The sequence below is a fragment of the Phalacrocorax aristotelis genome, chromosome 4 (genome assembly GCF_949628215.1).
Source record: "Phalacrocorax aristotelis chromosome 4, bGulAri2.1, whole genome shotgun sequence".
Taxonomy (NCBI): Eukaryota; Metazoa; Chordata; class Aves; order Suliformes; family Phalacrocoracidae; genus Phalacrocorax; species Phalacrocorax aristotelis.
Genome location: NC_134279.1, coordinates 1,918,236 through 1,934,788, shown reverse-complemented (window position 1 = coordinate 1,934,788; position 16,553 = coordinate 1,918,236). Strand labels below are relative to the sequence as shown.

At 48.9% G+C, this 16,553-nt stretch overlaps 1 protein-coding gene across 10 annotated transcripts in view; it reads left to right on the top strand.

Moving 5' to 3' along the window:
• SLC4A4 (solute carrier family 4 member 4) overlaps nucleotides 1-16,553 on the top strand; it is a 228,342-nt gene that overhangs the window by 191,453 nt on the left and 20,336 nt on the right. For all 10 annotated transcript variants that reach the window (XM_075089980.1, XM_075089983.1, XM_075089985.1 and 7 more), the window contains exons 14-18: nucleotides 2,657-2,928; nucleotides 7,295-7,365; nucleotides 11,215-11,403; nucleotides 13,598-13,711; nucleotides 14,063-14,224. In XM_075089980.1, the coding sequence (XP_074946081.1) occupies nucleotides 2,657-2,928; nucleotides 7,295-7,365; nucleotides 11,215-11,403; nucleotides 13,598-13,711; nucleotides 14,063-14,224 (808 nt within the window). The remainder of the gene's footprint in view (nucleotides 1-2,656; nucleotides 2,929-7,294; nucleotides 7,366-11,214; nucleotides 11,404-13,597; nucleotides 13,712-14,062; nucleotides 14,225-16,553) is intronic.

Genomic DNA, 16,553 nt, shown 5'->3' with positions numbered 1-16,553 from the left:
TCATATTCACAACACCCTGTTCCCCGCTGGGAGCAAAATTAGAAAGACTTCCCATCTACTGATTCATTTAAAGTTTGACTCTCTCTGTGTGTGTGTGTGTGTGTGTATGGAGAGATATCTGAAAAAGCCTTGTGTACCTGGCCACGCATCTAGCTTTGGGTGCCTGCAGAAGCGGCGTTGGCCGCGTTGCCAGCAGGGTGGGTCAATGCTACAGGACACCCCGGGTCAGCTCACATCCTGGCCGGTGAGTTCTGCTGCAATGCAGAGCCTCTCCAGTGCCTGCTGTGAAACGAGCCTGGGTTTGCGAGCTGGAGCAGCGGGAGGTGAGGCACTGGGCTCCCCAGGAAAGCAGGACCCCAGCCCTCCTGCCTTCCAGCCACAGGAGCAGGCTGTTGGGAAAGTTTCCCCTGCAGAGTCCTCAGAAAGAAAACGAATCACAGCAGAAGTACTTAGCCTGTTGTACTGCATATACGAGATGTCCTGTGCTTTTTCACTTGCTTTGAGAGCTTCAGAAGTGCGGCAGGACTTTAAGGGGTAAAAAAACCCCAATAGTTTAAGGCCTTTTGAAGTCCTTCAGTGGTGTGCAGTCAGGATGCCATCTGGGTTTCTGCCATCCATCTTCTCCACTCACTTGGTCAGATGGATGGCAGCTCCTGCCCTCTGAGGCAATGGCCCCGGATATTTCACTGGGGCCTTTCATTATTTTTTTTCTTCCCCTTCTCTTTTTCTGAATCATCACTTTGTTTCTTCCTTGCTGCTTACCCCACTTCCAGGTCAGACTCTCGGTGTGAGAAGGCTGCTGCCCTCCCTGAGATGTTTGTCTGCAATAAGGAGAAAGCTTTGCAGAGACTTGGTTTGAATGCCCGTGCTTGACCCTATCTGAAGCTACCTGACATCCAACCCAGGATCCTTGTGGAAATGCATGACGCTGCCCAGCAGCAAGCTTTTAACTGGCACCTTGCCGGGTCTGCAGCCTTTCCTCCCATTTTAGAATCGCAAGGTTGCAGTTCCCCCTGTTGAGGTGCGCTTTTGTTCTCTACTCTGCAGTTTTATACCATGCCCTAGAAAATTGCCCTCGAGCCCCTCTGATTTCTCTCCCATCTCTTTCTCTCCGGTCTCTCTCTCTCCCTCTGTCCCCAGCCAGGATTTCTGGTGGTGGTGGGTGCTTGGGGAGCGGCGAGCAAACTTGCTGCAGAGTTTGCCGCCTGTGGGTGAATGCCCACAGAGGGTAGAGGTGTGTAACAGCACACCATATCTACCTGGAAATAATGTGTAAAAACAGGTACATGGGAGACGCAAGGACATCTTTCGCTATTACTACGCAAGGCCTGAGGGAGACCATCTGCGGTGGGACCAGCCTGTAGGCAGCTCTGAAGGCATCCAGTGTTGCCAGGTTGGAAACACACTACCAAGGGCATTGCCACTGAGCTAAAACCTCTCCAAGGCACGTGTGGCTCTCTGGAGGAGCTGATGCTGACCGACGCCTGTCGTTTCACCATGAGCAGGCCTGGAGGGATTGTGGTGCAGGGCAATCCAGCGGTCTCCTTCTTCCTCGTGCCTTGGAGGGAGACTTGAAGGTGCTTTTCTGCTACTATGTTTTAGAGCTGTGGGTGGTTATCTGGTCTAGCCTGCATTTCTAAGGTGTCTTGAAGACGGCTTTTGCTGCTTTTTGTTTAAAGTCAGCCTTGCAGGGGGAGATGTCCAGTTTTTCTTACAACGCTTGATGGGGGAAGGAAGGGATAAAATCCTTGGCCCCATCCCTTCCCCAGAGCTTTCTGACACTGTTAGAGCCTTGGCTCTGAGACTTCCCAGAGAACTGCCCTTCCTCCTCTGTCCTTCAACACTGCAGGGCTCCTGGCTTCCAGGGAAGATGGGCACCCCCACACCCTTCCCCAGAGCCGGCCATAACCTCCCCGGTGGGGCCTTATCTGCTCTGGTGCTTGCTTTTTGCTTTTGTTCGGTCCTAAAAGCCTGCCTTTGGACTCTACGCCATCAGGGCACGGCAGCCTCGAGAAGCAAACAAGGGGCAAACAGACTTCCCAGGAAGGAATGATGCAGTTCGCTCCATGGTTCTCCAGACCCTCCACATCCTGGCACCGGGGTTCGTCGTCATCTGCTTTGTACTTCTTGATCTTCTCCTGCTGGTATTTTGATGTGTGCAGATAGTGCAAGGGCCCGCGAGATGGAAATGCAGGCTCTTGAGTGTGAGGCTTGGCAGGAGATCGCTTTTCTGAAGGAGGTTTGTAAACTGTGGTTACATCTTCAGCTGGCGGGAAGCATTGAGCTACTCTTGGACTGGACAGCTGGATGTTTGGGCCCTTACAGCTCCGTGTGTGTTTGCCAAGGGAGGGTTTTTACTGGGAAGCCTAGAAAGAGCTTGAATTCACTGGTAACATTTGTTAGTGTAGGCGTAAGCAAGACTGATCACTTCTGTATGCTTTTCTGCAACCTCGGCTAATGAACTGCACCACATAAATTCATGGAGTTGACTGGCTGAAAACCGAGAGCTTGGCTCCTGGTAACGTTCTCTTTGAGTCTAAATGAGCACAGGTCCCCGAGGCTGTGCCTTCGCCACTTCTCACTGGGAAGTCACCATCCCGTGTGGATTTATCTAACCCCGGTATTTTCTCTTCCTGCCACCCCTGTCTTGTTGCAGAGACAACGGTTTTGACTACCTGGAGTTTCGTCTCTGGATCGGCCTTTGGTCAGCCTTCCAGTGTCTCATCCTTGTCGCTACTGACGCCAGCTTCCTGGTCAAGTACTTCACCCGCTTCACCGAAGAAGGTTTCTCCTCCCTTATTAGCTTCATCTTCATTTACGATGCTTTCAAGAAGATGATCAAGCTGGCAGATCATTACCCGATCAACTCCGAGTTCAAGGTGGACTATATCACGCATTACTCTTGTGCCTGTGAACCATCAGACCCAGGTAAGAGAATTTTTAATTAGCTCTTCAATTTGCACACAGGAGATTGCGTTTGCTTCCTTTTTTTCTATTGTGCTGCAGTCCAGGTAATAAACAGGTAGGTTAATCCTTCTTTATCAGTTGTCTTCAGATATCCTATCTTAGCCATATTTTGAAGCTGAGGGGTGAATTTCACCCTGCGTGCCAACTGGAATGACTTTATAGCTAACCTTCCTGGGCCTCCTCATGTCAGCGTCATTACCGGTGGACAAGCTGTCTCTGTCCGCTTGCCTCCTTGAATCTCTGGGGCTGTTAATTCTGAATGGTGTTCCTCTGAGAAGTCTGTGAAGGGGCCAAAGGGGTGGCCAGGTCACTGCGGTGGTGCTCAGGTCACTCCTGGTATCCACTGTGCCCTTTCATCAAGTGCAGGAGCTGGGTTTATTCAGGGTGTTACCCAAACATGGGCAGTTTTCCACCTCCTGGCTGCGTGTATGAGTGCGAAAGCATGAGCAGTTCCTTGCTAGAGCAGAAGGGAAGTACATCCGAAAGCTGAGCCTGTCACTAGAGCGTGGGCTGCAAGGCAGGTGTAGCCAGCATACGTATAGATCTGGCAACACAGCTGGGAACAAAAGGTTGCAAAACTCAAATACAAACACAATTGCACTGGCTCGTACCATTCGGGAAGCTGTGACCACTCCTAGGATCCTTCAAACAATGAGGAGAGAGTAAGAAACTTGGTTTGTGCTCAAAGTAAACTTCAGGTTATCTCGACTTACCTGTCAAACTGGAAAAGCTTCTGGTTGCTGCTGGCTGCCTCTGGGCAAAAAGTGTTAGGAACTGGGTCCCTAGGAGCTGTGTGCTTACAGGAGTTATTCAAGGTAGGATCTCCGCAAACACTTGGATGGTGGTCCGGTTCTGCTTCCATTTCAATGGCAGGGTGTTTTCTTTTTCGGAGTTAGGACGATGGGGAATGGTCAATGCCAAATTGAAAGTCTCTGCTCCCCATCTAAACGCCTGCGGCGCAGACCCAGTGCCCTGGGCAAACGTGGTGGTCCGGCTGGAGTGTGCAGAGGAAATGGAGCCTGTGGAGGAAGCCCACATGTTGCTTCACAAGAGATTTGTGCCGGGAAATACAACGCTGGTCTTCACCTTTGTAAGCAAGCGGAGGGAGGATCAGCATATGTGGTTTGATAAAGTTCACAAACCCTCGCTGCCACGGTTCTCTTTTCAGCTGATTTGCCTCTTCTCCAGACGTTTGTTTCAGAGGGTAAAGCCGACCTTATCGTCATCATCTCCAAATGCTTCTTCCGTAGTTTTTCAAGTAGCATTGAATAAACCTCCAGTAAGAGTCACCAGATAGTACCGGAGGTGCTGACAGCAATACGTCCAGTAACCCTCTGGGACTTGGCTCCAGCCGCACCAAGCTCTCCTGCGCAGATCTACACCTCAGGCACGAAGGCCAGAGCTTCAGAAGCTGCCGAAGTTGAGGGCGAAGATTGGAAACGGCAAACTGCCTGGGAACGGAGCAGCGAACAGAGCGATCCCATATTTAAGCTCAGTCCGTGACAAGCTCAAAACAAGTAATTGGAGGTTTCTGCGTGTCAAGCAGCAAGTGCTGGGCTTCCAGTATTGGCGGAGCAAGTGGCGCTGGCTGGGTCCTTTGGCTGTTCTCATCCCTTGCTTGGTGGTGTGTCCTTCCACAGTGGATGTGATGCACAGAAGCAAGGAATTTTCCAGAGGAACAAGCGGCCTGTTAAATAGCTGCTAGCATGTCAGGCACGACTCTGACAGCTTGGCCTTCCGCAGGGCTGGAACACACCGATAAATGCATGTGTCTGTATAGCTGTGTCTGTGCATAAACCCTGACAGCATCCATGAGCAAAAGATGGCACAGATTTAGTTCCTGCTCCCTAAATAAGCAGGTTTCCCCATGAGCTGCTCATCACAGTTGCAGAGGTTTCCTCTCTTGCCACGCAACAGTAAATCAGCAGCAAAGTAGTGAGCCACAGCCGGGACAGGGTTTAAGCCAGAGGCTTTCTGAGCCTTTCTGAGTTTGCTCATTTTGAAAGATAGCGCCTTGCTCTGTGTACAAATGCTTAGAGCCGTGCAGTGGGAGTCAGTCTGTAACATTTTGCTCATTAAATGTAGGTGGCCTTATTCTCCATGTCCTGCATTTTTTTAAAGCCCTATATAAGGTGGCAAAGTAGAGGCTGCAAAGGTCTTGCAGCAGCAGGTGGGTAAGCAGGTACCAAGAGAGTGTTAGGATGTCAGCTATCCTTTATGCTGTCCTCCCTGGAAGTTTGCATCGGGAAATGGAGTTGAAAAATGCACATGGCAGATGAGCAAAAGGGGGTGCCAGGTTCTGGGAAACAAAGCGTGATGTGGTAGCATGTACTTATTTCCCGGGGCTTTTCCTCCAGTGCAGATAAAGTCAGCTGCTGCTGGGGTGTCGTAAGCAGTGGTTGAGAAGCTGTCGGGGGTTGCGTTAGGCAGCGGGGGAGATTTCTGTGGGTTTTTTCCCCAAAGAACGAACAGGTAAAGCTTTATTGATTTTTGTCACGCCACAGGTGAAGCTGGCTCTTTTTCCCTCATACTCTGATTCAGGCTTTTTACTGTTGGTTTTCATCTCTGTGTCGTTAAGATCTGGCTCCAGAGTTTTAGCACCAGCCGTTAGCTTGCATTGCTCACTTTCTGCTCCAGGCTCTGCCCACACTCCCACTCGCAGGGGCCTTTTCTGGTGCTGCTGGGGAGCAGCATCTGTCCAGCCCCACCATGCTTTCTGTGGGACCTTAAAATAATACCTTTGAAATCACCAACAGGATTTGTGTGTGCTCTGGCAGTAATTACTTGGTGTGTCCCATGGGGACTTGCCTTTGATCCTTCCATTTCCAAACTGCGTCTCTGAGCTAACACGCATCGTTTTATTACGTGGGTCAAGACGTTAAAAGGCAACACCAGCGGCCAGACCCACGCTCCGTCCACCTGCAGGAGCAATAGCGTCCGTGTAGCAACGGATAAGCCAAAAGGCAAGCGTCAGGGCAGTGCGCTTGGATGCCGAGGGGGCTCGACAGCGCAGCGGGGGGACTGGGGGTCTAGAAGATCGCAGCTCGCTGCTCCCTGCTCCGTGCAGTTTTTGGGTAGTGATGTGACAGCACGAAGATGCTTGTTGAAGCGACCGCCTGGCGTGTTTCTGCTCAGAGAGGACAAGCTCCTCCATCCAAAAGGCCTTTTACCTTATCTGTCAAGCCTACCAAGGGGGTTTGGACATGATTGGAGATGCTAGAAAGAGAACGTGAAGCACTCTGAGAAACATTTACTATCTCTTCTCAAACTGACCTCTCCAGAAAAGCATCGCGTGGTTTTGCAGGCTCAGCTCCGTCCTCGCAGCGCGGCGCTCCCTGCCCTCGGGGTTTAGGAGCAGGCTGCCCACGCGGGTTGTGCAGGCGTTCCCAGGCCTGGCCTTTCCAGAGAGATCCCTGCCATCGCGAGGAAGATGCTGCCAGCAAAAACTGCCGTCATGCTTTGAGGCACGGCAAAACCTGTGTCTTGGCAAGAGTCGTGAGATCTTACTTGTCTAGCGCCTGGCAAAGACTGCCTACATATGAAGATGTTCTACTACTTACTTAGACCCTAGTATGATTTCACTGGTATAAAAGAGAAATGCACTTACTGTTTATCCAGCTAAACAAATGTGAGCTAGGTGATATTTTAATACAACTTAAATATTCTTATCAGCCATAGAAGTGCACGTTAAGACCTAAACAAAACATGAGGACGTAGTTGGCAGGCCTATTTTCAGGGAGGATTGCATTTCTCAATGAAATTTCAAATAAATCATTTCTAATCCCATGAAAACAAAAGGAAAACATGTGTCATTGTCACCGTGAATGCTGCCCCATTCTTCAAACAAATTATCTCCATCCTGTTGAATTCAATTACTCTTTATCTTTTTATTTATTAACTCAAAAAATGTGTTTGTGCTGGATTTGAAATGCATTTTGCTTTTCTAGATGTCTTTGGGGTTGCGCATTCATTTTAAATTAATAATTAGGAGCATTCTGTGGATATTTGTTTTAATGCAGAAATCATTAGAAAAATATTGCAAAACCATGAAATATTATATTGTCTGTCTGTTTCTCTGTAATTTTTTTACTACGAACTCCAAAAATCCGGTTAGGTTTGAATTATATTTCACTTAGCCTTTTCTTTCCATTTTTTAAGTGATTGATGATTGCTTTTGAGTCTCTCTGGGGCAATACTTTTGACTGACTTTACTTGAGCAAAGAGATTGCAAACAGTTTGATGGCGTTAAATGATTTAATAGTTGAAATTTGCTTTTCTTCCTGGCTGCTTCGGCACCACGCTCACAGTATTCCTTTATCTCTTGCAGTTAATAGCTCGTTATTTAACAGGACAACGGTGCCGTCGGCCAATGAGCTGTTCCATTCCTCTGCTGAGACGGTAAGTGCCCTTCGGAGGGCAGGGATCATGCGGTCTTTGAAGTCTGTAAGTGCGGTGCGTTTGGCTGCCCTGTGCCAACAGAGCAGGAGTTGATGGCATGAAGAACACCCTCACGCAGGCTCTCCCCCATTGCCCGTGACACTGCTCCTTTTGGCATGCTCGCTCGGTGCCCCAGGGACTTCGCGTAGCCCTGCGTACGGAATACCGCGTGCACAATTCCATAATATCAATTACCTGCTAATAGCGTCCCCTTTTCTTGCAGTCTGACCTCTCTGTGTTGGCAGGATGCAAATGGTTCTCGCGGGGGATTAGTCAGATCCTTGTGTCCAGGGCGGTAATGGTAGGAGTGTTGTGGCCGGCCCTTCCTTTGGAAGGTCCTACTTCCATCCCGTGCTTTGATGCTCCTGTAGCTAACCCTGGTGTTTCCACATTTCACTCTGGTGGTGAGCTTTGGATGACGAGGAGAAAGATACGGAGCTTGATGGCATCAGATACGTTTGTGTTTGATGCAGGGGAAGTAAGTTGAGACACAGAATGACCACTTTCTGCTGAAGAATATAGATCCTACATGTCTGTGTTTCTTTTCATGTGGTGACTACTCTTGTGTGGCATCAAGTGACCCAGCAGAAAGGGAATGGTTTCCGAGCTGGGCACGCTGTCTGCAGGCACTAGGAGCGCGAGACATGAACCTGAAGGCAAGAGCATTGCCCAAGGTCCCTGAGGGGACCGGTCACAGGGTGAAGAAATAGCAGCCGAGGTCTCCCAACAGTCAGGCTGCACCTCGTGCGCCCTTTACTGCTCCTTGCCTTCTTCGCTGCCCCTCTGCCATCGGCTGGCTGTGGTCCCTGAGCATCTGAGTTGGCTGCCTCTAGAAGGGCGGGAGATGAGGGCCTCCTTGTTCAGCTGCCCGCCACAGAAAATAACGCCTGGGGAGGTGATGAACAGCCCCCAGCTCCGATACAATGCCAGCCGTCAGGATGCCTCCACCCGCCCGTCAGTGGCCCGTTGCCACTTTCTCTTCCATTAACGGGAACAACTCTGCTTGGGTTTTGTGGGTTTAGCATTTGACTGCCAGTCTCAGGAGAAGGGGGACAAGCCTAAGAGGAAAGCAGAGAACTGAACTGAGGCCTCAAGACATGAAAACAACCCAAGGAGTTGCATTTGCAGACTCTCCTTTCTTGGAACAGTCATCTCAGCCCTCCTCCCCAAAACTGGATAGGGTGCTCTGCCTCAGCCCTGGTCCCCACCAAGGGGTCCAGCCCAGGGTGCAGAGCTTACGTCTGTTTCCAGGCCCCTTTTTGGATGCTGTAGAGTTTCAAAGCAAAACAAGTGTCTGGGAACAAGGATTTTGGGAATGGGAAGAGCAGCCCCGGTACAAATCTTGCCAGGCAGTTGGCAGGAGGGTGAAGCAGGATCACATTGAGGGGTCTCCCAAAGAAGAGAGATGCCCTCTTTCTGCTCTCTGATACCCCACGTGGTAATCTTACCTCTTGAACACTCTCAGGTGCTTATTTCTGTAGGTGCAAAATGGCAGAATGTAAAATATGCCCCCAAATATTTGCATTTTAGTTTATCTCCCTGCTTTGAAAGTCACGTTCACCCTCCCCTCTGTTACCGTCCCGAAGTTAGCAGTCAGAGCAGGTCTGCAGAGATCCTCTCGAGGAGGGACAAAGCGCTGCTGCTTGATGCCGCGGAGAGAGGCGGTGCTGAGAGAGCAAGTGTGGCGGCACTTTGCCAAACAGCTGCACAGAGCTGGGGTTTTGCTGATGTTTTTTTTACCCCTCTGCCATCAGTGTCAGCAAAATCATGCCTCAGGTCAGCTCTTGGGATTCGCAACATTTGCTGAGGAAGCTGTAGTTCTTTACGTGCAGCTTCAGACCAGAACTTTATAAGCACCCAGTGTGGATGCTTATGATGTGATGTATTTTTCAGTGTACACATACGAACAAGATACTAACAGATGCAACATGAGGCCATGAACCTTTTGCCTTCAGCAAGTACCTTATATATTTTCAAGATTCCTGGTATAAGCCGGGGGGGGGGGGGCGTTCCTACTCAAAAATGTCACTTATAAACAAAAGGATATTTTGTGCCTTGTGCTTTTGCCGGAAGAACATCCTTTTTGGGGTAAAGTGCTTGTTGGTCTGAATTAGTCTATGGCCACATTTGTGATAAGTTCACTAAAACTTAATTATTTGGTGTAAAATACTCTTTCCTCTCTATGGATTTATTAATTTTGAGATATTTTAAAATAATCTTTCTCTCTGATGTCACGGTTCCCAGGACTGTGGTTTCCTTCCTTAGGGTTTTCATGCAGAAAAGGAGGAGCAGAGACAGTGCCATTCTAGAACTCCCCAGACTGACAGAATTTTGTAGGTACCTGAAAATCCTTCAAGTTTTTCCTGGTGTTAGCATATCCGCTCTCCATTCCCCCCCTCCCCTCAGCCAGTGAGTGCTCTCTGTGCACACCTGGAATAGCCCCGCGACCTTGCTGCTACGTGCACCTTTATATTTGTGGCCTCTGGTGCGTTTGCATTTGTTCTGTCCTTGTCCCTGCATGAATTATGCAGGGCAGAGAGGGGAAAAGCAGATGATCGTCTAACATGTCCTGTGTGGTTCTGGGTTCCACAGTCGGAGTGGAAACCCAAATAGTGCCTCCCTGTCTGGCCATTGCGGTCATTAGTAACGAGCTATTCAAATGAGAATGGAAGCAATTAAAGGAAGTTCAACTGCAGGTTCTTATTTGGCAAGACCGTGGGGAAGAGACCCTCAGCTCTTGTTGAAATCAAGGGAAACCATTGTATTTGGGGGTGTTGGGTTCAGTCCCAGCAGGTGAGCTGGTGCTCTAGGGCATTTCTGCAGCTCCAGGCAGGTTTTACCAGCTCAGCAGAGTCCTGCTCTGCCGCTGCGCTGCTTCAGTGCCCTGGGGAGGGCACGCTGGGGTGCCCTGGGTCTGCGGGGGCAGAGCAGAGGGGGAAACCGAACCTCAGCATCCTTCTGACTGCTGGTCTGTGAAACAGAGGGGATTTTGGTAACTCCAGCTGTGTGGAGGAGCACAATTAACATTTAATATTTCCAGTATGCGTCGGTTTTTTCTTTGCATGTCTAGTGTTCCGCGGGCACCGATAAACTGACGGCTTCCACAGGATAGGAGGATCCCAGAGCTGAACTCTGTGTGCACCGCAAGACCAGATCAGCTCGTTCGGCAGCAGGGCTGTCCCCTGTGCGAGGTTACTCAGCCTTCACCAGCGTAGCACCCGTCCCTTAGCCCGGGGCGGTTGGCGCTGCGTGGTGGAGGTGCTCGGAGCATCTCAGGACACCCAGTAACGGCGGTGTGGCGCGGCGCCGTGTGTGCAGAAGCCTCCAGCGGGCATTAGGCGAGCTCAAGCCTTGTTTCTAGAAAGGACAAGGAGGGAGATTTTGTGCTGTGGAAACTGTGCTGGTCTTGATCCGAGAGAAGCACGTTCGGGTTTGGTGTTGCTTGCAGTGAGCAAGCAGTGGGGAGCGGTTGGTCTCAGGCCGCTCCAGCTTCTGTGTGAGGTTTTCGACGTTGCCTTTCCGCTGGAGAAAATGCGGAGTGTGTCTGGCAGGCCACAGCAGAGGTCAAAAGATCTCTGTCTTCTTTCTGAAGCCCAGGCTGTCCTTAGTTCCAGTTCCCAGGTAGTACCATCCTCTGTCCGGGTTAAAATCCATTCCGTCTGCACACAAGCGCAGGGATTTTTAGCCTCTGCTCCGTGCCTGCCTTTTCCTCACAGTGTTTTTCCTGATGCTCTGTCCCCGTTCCTGTCCTAGCGTGAGCACTGTTTGCACGGGCACAGCTTTATGGAAATGTTCTCTCTTCTTCTGCAGTACAACACCACCATTGACTGGTCATCTCTGACAAAGGAGGAATGCTTGAAATACGGAGGACAGCTTGTGGGCAACAACTGTGGGTATGTCCCTGACATCACCCTCATGTCTTTCATCCTCTTTTTTGGCACTTACACCTGCTCCATGGCCCTGAAGAAATTCAAGACCAGTCGCTATTTTCCAACCACTGTAAGTATCTCCTTTCAGCCTAGCAGTCCGTTTCTTCACTTTTTTCAGAGTGCAAAGATCAGCCTTCCTTTTGGTATAGCTGTCACCCACACAGGCAGAAATGCTTTGCAGGGGAGCCGGGTTGCGCTGGTTGAGGAACAGGGGTACTGGTTAACCAAGGTGTGTGTAGGATTGCTTAGCTTTACTCTCTCGGTGTTTCTGAAGGGCACGGTTAAGGCAGCAGAAGAGCCAAAATGAGCCATAATCTGTCATGGGGATGTGGCAGGGATTTTAAAGATACTGATGACAACACTTCCACGCTGAGATACACAGTGATGTAGTTTATCAGCCTTAAGATATCAGAAGAGGCCTTCAGGCGTACGTGGCTTCAGCTGGCCATTTTCCGTTTCAGATACGCAGCTTACTGTGATCCACTGACTCTGGGGTGGGATGCATGGCCGTTCTGCAGAGATCAAAGACCAAAAGGGGCCATTAATTGTTGTGTCAAAACTCTCCCTGCTTATAGCCAGAGGGAGTATTTGGGGCAGACAAAAGAAGCCCTTTGCTTTGTCGCTGAGTAAAAGCGTGTAAGCGAGCTGTCCGTATAGGACAGGATAACGGAGGCGCATCTTTGACGTTACCACATTGCGTTTGAAATACTCAGAAATCGATGCAAAAATGTTGAAGTCGACTACAGTACGTCTGGTCTACCTGTTACGGTAGGACCTAAAGCAGAAATTCCCTTTCTTCTCTGAGGATCAGATGCAAAATAAGGATGACCTGAAAAACCTCTGCATTGGTTTAAATAACATTGCTCGTACTTAGATATGTACGTACGCAGATCTTGTACTTAGCTCCTACAAGGTATTGCTCGTACTTTCAGCCAGCTTATGTGCACCTCTCAGGTGCATCTGCTTGTTTTGTCTCCCCAGCTCAAGTTACCACAAAACACGTGGGAGCTGGCGGCTTCCGTGTGTACCAAAGCCACGTTTCTCTCTGAGACCTGCCCCCCCGGTTTTGGCATTCTGACACGCGGGGATTTGTCCTGCATGGATGTTTACTGTTCTGCTGTGTTACAACTGAACCTCTATTATTTTTAATAAAAAGGAAACAAATTCCATCCGGGCTGGAATGCAGCTCAATTTATCTGTAACCATGTGAACCCAGGAAACCTGGAAGGAACAACAGCTCTGAAAAGATCACACAGTTACAGACAAGCACAGTGGGTCCTGCCCCTTTAAATTTTGGGTCTTGACCGGTGGCAGCTTTAAGTTGTCCTGCTCAGTAGAGTTGCACTCTTAGGGCACGTTGAGGATTCAGCTGAGAAGCCTAGTTTGTTTCCCTGCCTGTTCAGGTTGATTTATTACTTGCACAGAAAGCAATGTAATGTCTGTCAGTGGTACAGAACATCTCATCTGTCGGGGAAGTTTGGGTCTTGCCATCTTCTAGAGGGAAGTTTGTGACTGTTTCCATTGTCTGGTGTAAAATACCATTTCTACCCTTTCCCATTTTTTCAATTAATTTGCATTGCAAAATGAGTCATAATTATAGAATGGAGTCTGGGGTTAACACAGTATTTTTTGTTAAAGCCACACACCTTGGGAGTCCTGTGATAACACAAGGAGCTTGACTCGTGTCAAAAACGCCGTCTCTGGCCTTGCATAGAAAAACATGAATATATGGACCTTAGAGAACCAGAGATCGCAAGAGAAACAGGAGAAAATATTTTCTAAAAAATATTGTCTAAAAAATATTGTCTAAAAAAGCCATGATTTTTTTAGGTTTATCTGTAAATGTTCAATATCTATTAAAATGGAAAGCTGATCCTGAAAGCTCTCTTCAGACACTGCTGCAGAGGAACTAGGTTCCCATACCAGTGGTTGCTGGCTGCTGTTGAACATAACACCAGTGAGAATGCCTTGAAGAATTAATGTGGGAGTCTATTAGAAAAGCAGTTTTCGTTTTCCTTAGGTTTGTTTCTATACTTCCTTTTAGGCTTAATTGTTTGGCTTTCAGACAACACAATGAAGTACCAAGGCACATTAGGCAAATGGCACCAGACGTGACAATGCACACCTTTGTTTCTACAAATGAAGAAACGATGAGCTTGTATTGCCACCAAACGCGAGCCTGGAGTATCACGTAGAAACTCAAGCATGGGTGAAATGGTGTTTCATAGTGCTAACTACTCTTACGATATCAACTTCTGTTTCAGGCCCGGAAGCTCATCAGTGACTTTGCCATAATCTTGTCCATTTTGATTTTCTGTGGAATAGATGCCCTGGTAGGTGTGGACACACCAAAACTGATTGTGCCAAGTGAATTCAAGGTACGTCTTTGTCAGCTTGTTGGGTGGCCTTTGGAAGAGGTTCCCTTTTCCACCCATCTGCCCTGTATCAAATGACTTGCCCTCGAAGCAGGAGAGTAGTCAGCTATCTGGAAAGAACCGGTTTACTCGGATGATTCTCTTTTTGTTAACGTCATTTGGCTGGCTGATTTATCTCCTAAATCCTGCCTCCATACTTGAAACCTTTTGTTGCTGTTAATGGGAAGGATGAAATTGTTGCACACCTCAAGTGTCTCCCTGTAGCCCCACTGCTGGGTGTGCAAGTGTATTTAGGATATCATCGCTCCTATATTGCTGCTCTAATACAAACTTCCTTTTCCTTGCCCTTAAAAGCCAACCAGTCCCGAGAGGGGTTGGTTTATCCCACCTTTTGGAGGGAACCCGTGGTGGGTGTACCTGGCAGCAGCCATCCCTGCACTGCTGGTGACTATCCTCATCTTCATGGACCAGCAGATCACAGCCGTCATCGTCAACAGGAAGGAGCACAAGCTCAAGGTGGGTGTGCTTCGTGTCTTGCACGCGTGCAGAGAGCCTGCCCGCTGCTTTTCCTGTGCTAGAGGTGGAGGAGGGCCCGAGGCGGTGTTGAATGTACATGTCACCTCAGAAACGCCATTGCTGGTGTTGAACAGCAGTATTTGTTTTGTTGGCTAGCGTAGAGTTTTTGCCGGGAAAAACACTGATTCAGTTGAAGATCTTGAGTGTTGCGCAAACAGCGTTTGCCTTCCTCCTAAAGCAAGAACCCTGTGCAGGGCCAAGTCGCAATGTCACGTTCAGTAAGCACTAATTTTGATTGGCTTCGCCATTGTGCAGCCTGAAGGATTCCCACATGAGAAGCTTTGGGGTTGCTCCTCCCTTTTCCTTCGCAAACAGGTCCCGTGCCAGGAACAGTGGGATTTCACAAAACCAGGCAACTATCCCTTCCCGTCTAGGGGAAGGAAAGGACTTAGACCCATTGCGTCCTACCCACTGCTCATCTGGCAAAGACATGGCTAGAACCAGAAGAAATTAGAGCAGCCCTCCTTTGAGAGGCAGTTTTGTTTAAAACCCCTTTTCATGTCAACATAAAACCAAAAAGTTTCTGAAAAACTTTACAGTATTTGGATCTCTCCTTGCCAGAGCTTCACTCTCCACCGTAAACACTGGAGAATGACAAAGGCAACTTCTAAGTATAGGTAGTCAAAGCTTGTCTTACCAAGAACACCGATGTAAACAACATCTAGCTGCCTTCAGAACCTCGCTGCCCCTGCAACTCTATTCGTGGTAGTCGCACTGTCTACCTTAGCAGAGGGTTGGATAAAGTTAATTTCAGAATCTGCTAGCCCTGACCCCAGAGGTGCCCTTTGCCTTGGTAATTCTGCGAGACTCTGCCATTTGAAGAATTAGAAAAGGAAAGAGGGTGCGCATCTATCCACAAACATCATGTTACATGCTTGTCTCCTTCAAGCATCCATCTGGCACGCTCTGCTTTTCCAGCTGGAGGTAAGAAATCATTAAATGAAACGCAGTCAGAACTGGTTGATGTCTGTCATTCCTGATGTTTGCTTGTGTAGGGTTAATGCATACTGTCCACTACGCCCAGGAAATACAGCTATGCACGCTACCAAAACTATTCATTCCCTAAAAAATAAGTCCCCAGGTCTGATGTCAAGGTACACCTAGGAAGGATAGGATGCTTTCCAGTGAGAAGCTTGGCAGATGTTCTTTCTGGCATTTTTTTTCAACAAGGCATTCAGGAAGATGATTGGGGCCAGCAGAAGGGTCTGATCGCTTGCTGCCTTACAGCTGGTGTGCAAAACTGCTGGGGTTTCATAGTGCTGGTGCCTCCGAATGGCCGTTCACACTCCAGTTCTCTAGAGTAAATAGTCCTAGGCTCAAGTCCAGCTAACTCAAACCTCTCCTCTAGCATCAAATGACTCTTAACACCTAATTTTCCTCCTCCTACCTTCCTCCCTCAAAGTCACGGCCCTATTCCCTATCATGTGCTGATGGTTTTAGGGAGAGAAAGTTGCGCTGTGATTGTGGTCAGCTTTCTTCCTGATCTTCCGTCATAGACTGTAAGGGGATACTTTATGAATCTGATGCATCAGCATGGAAAGGAAAACGAGGGTGACCAGAGTGGGTCCACCAGGTCATGCACAGATCTGCAGAGTGCGCCCATTTCTGGGAGCTCAGGCTTGCTGTAAGCTTGGAAGGGCCCCCTCGCTCAGGAGCTCTGCTTTAACCCGAGCTGGGACCTACTTTTAATTTGCACAGCACTCTGTTATTGCATCCAACCCAAAATCTCTCTCACCTTAACACAACGAGCAAAGCTTCTCTGGATCTGGCAAGCGCCTGTTACTGCGATTATCATGCAAGACGATCGCTGGTGGATGTTCCCAGCCACCGGCAGAAGGAGGTCTCTGCGTCGTGGCCGTCCCTGAGCGGGCATGGCAAGTCGGTGTGGCTGTCAGCTGCTCTGAAGGAGGTTTTGGGGTGTCGGGGAGATTGCAGGGCCTCCCCTGTGGTGGGTATGGCCAGAGGTGGCCCGAGTACGACAGCTGCGTTGGCTGTACAGTGCTGCAAAACACAAGCAATGAGCAGAAGAGATTTGGGACATACCAAGGGCATAGCCACAGTTGGATGTTATTTAAAGAAGAGCTTTATATCCACTGACATATAACAGCCTAGGATGTAGTAATGTTTTTAAAATAAACTTTCCAGACCGGTGCTATGCAGTTTTTCATGCCTGTAGGGTTTTTCCTTTCCCTGCACAGTCAGGTCTATTGAAAAATATTAAATTCCTGTAAAAGAAGACTCTCCCTTCCTGCTAACGGGACATGTTTCA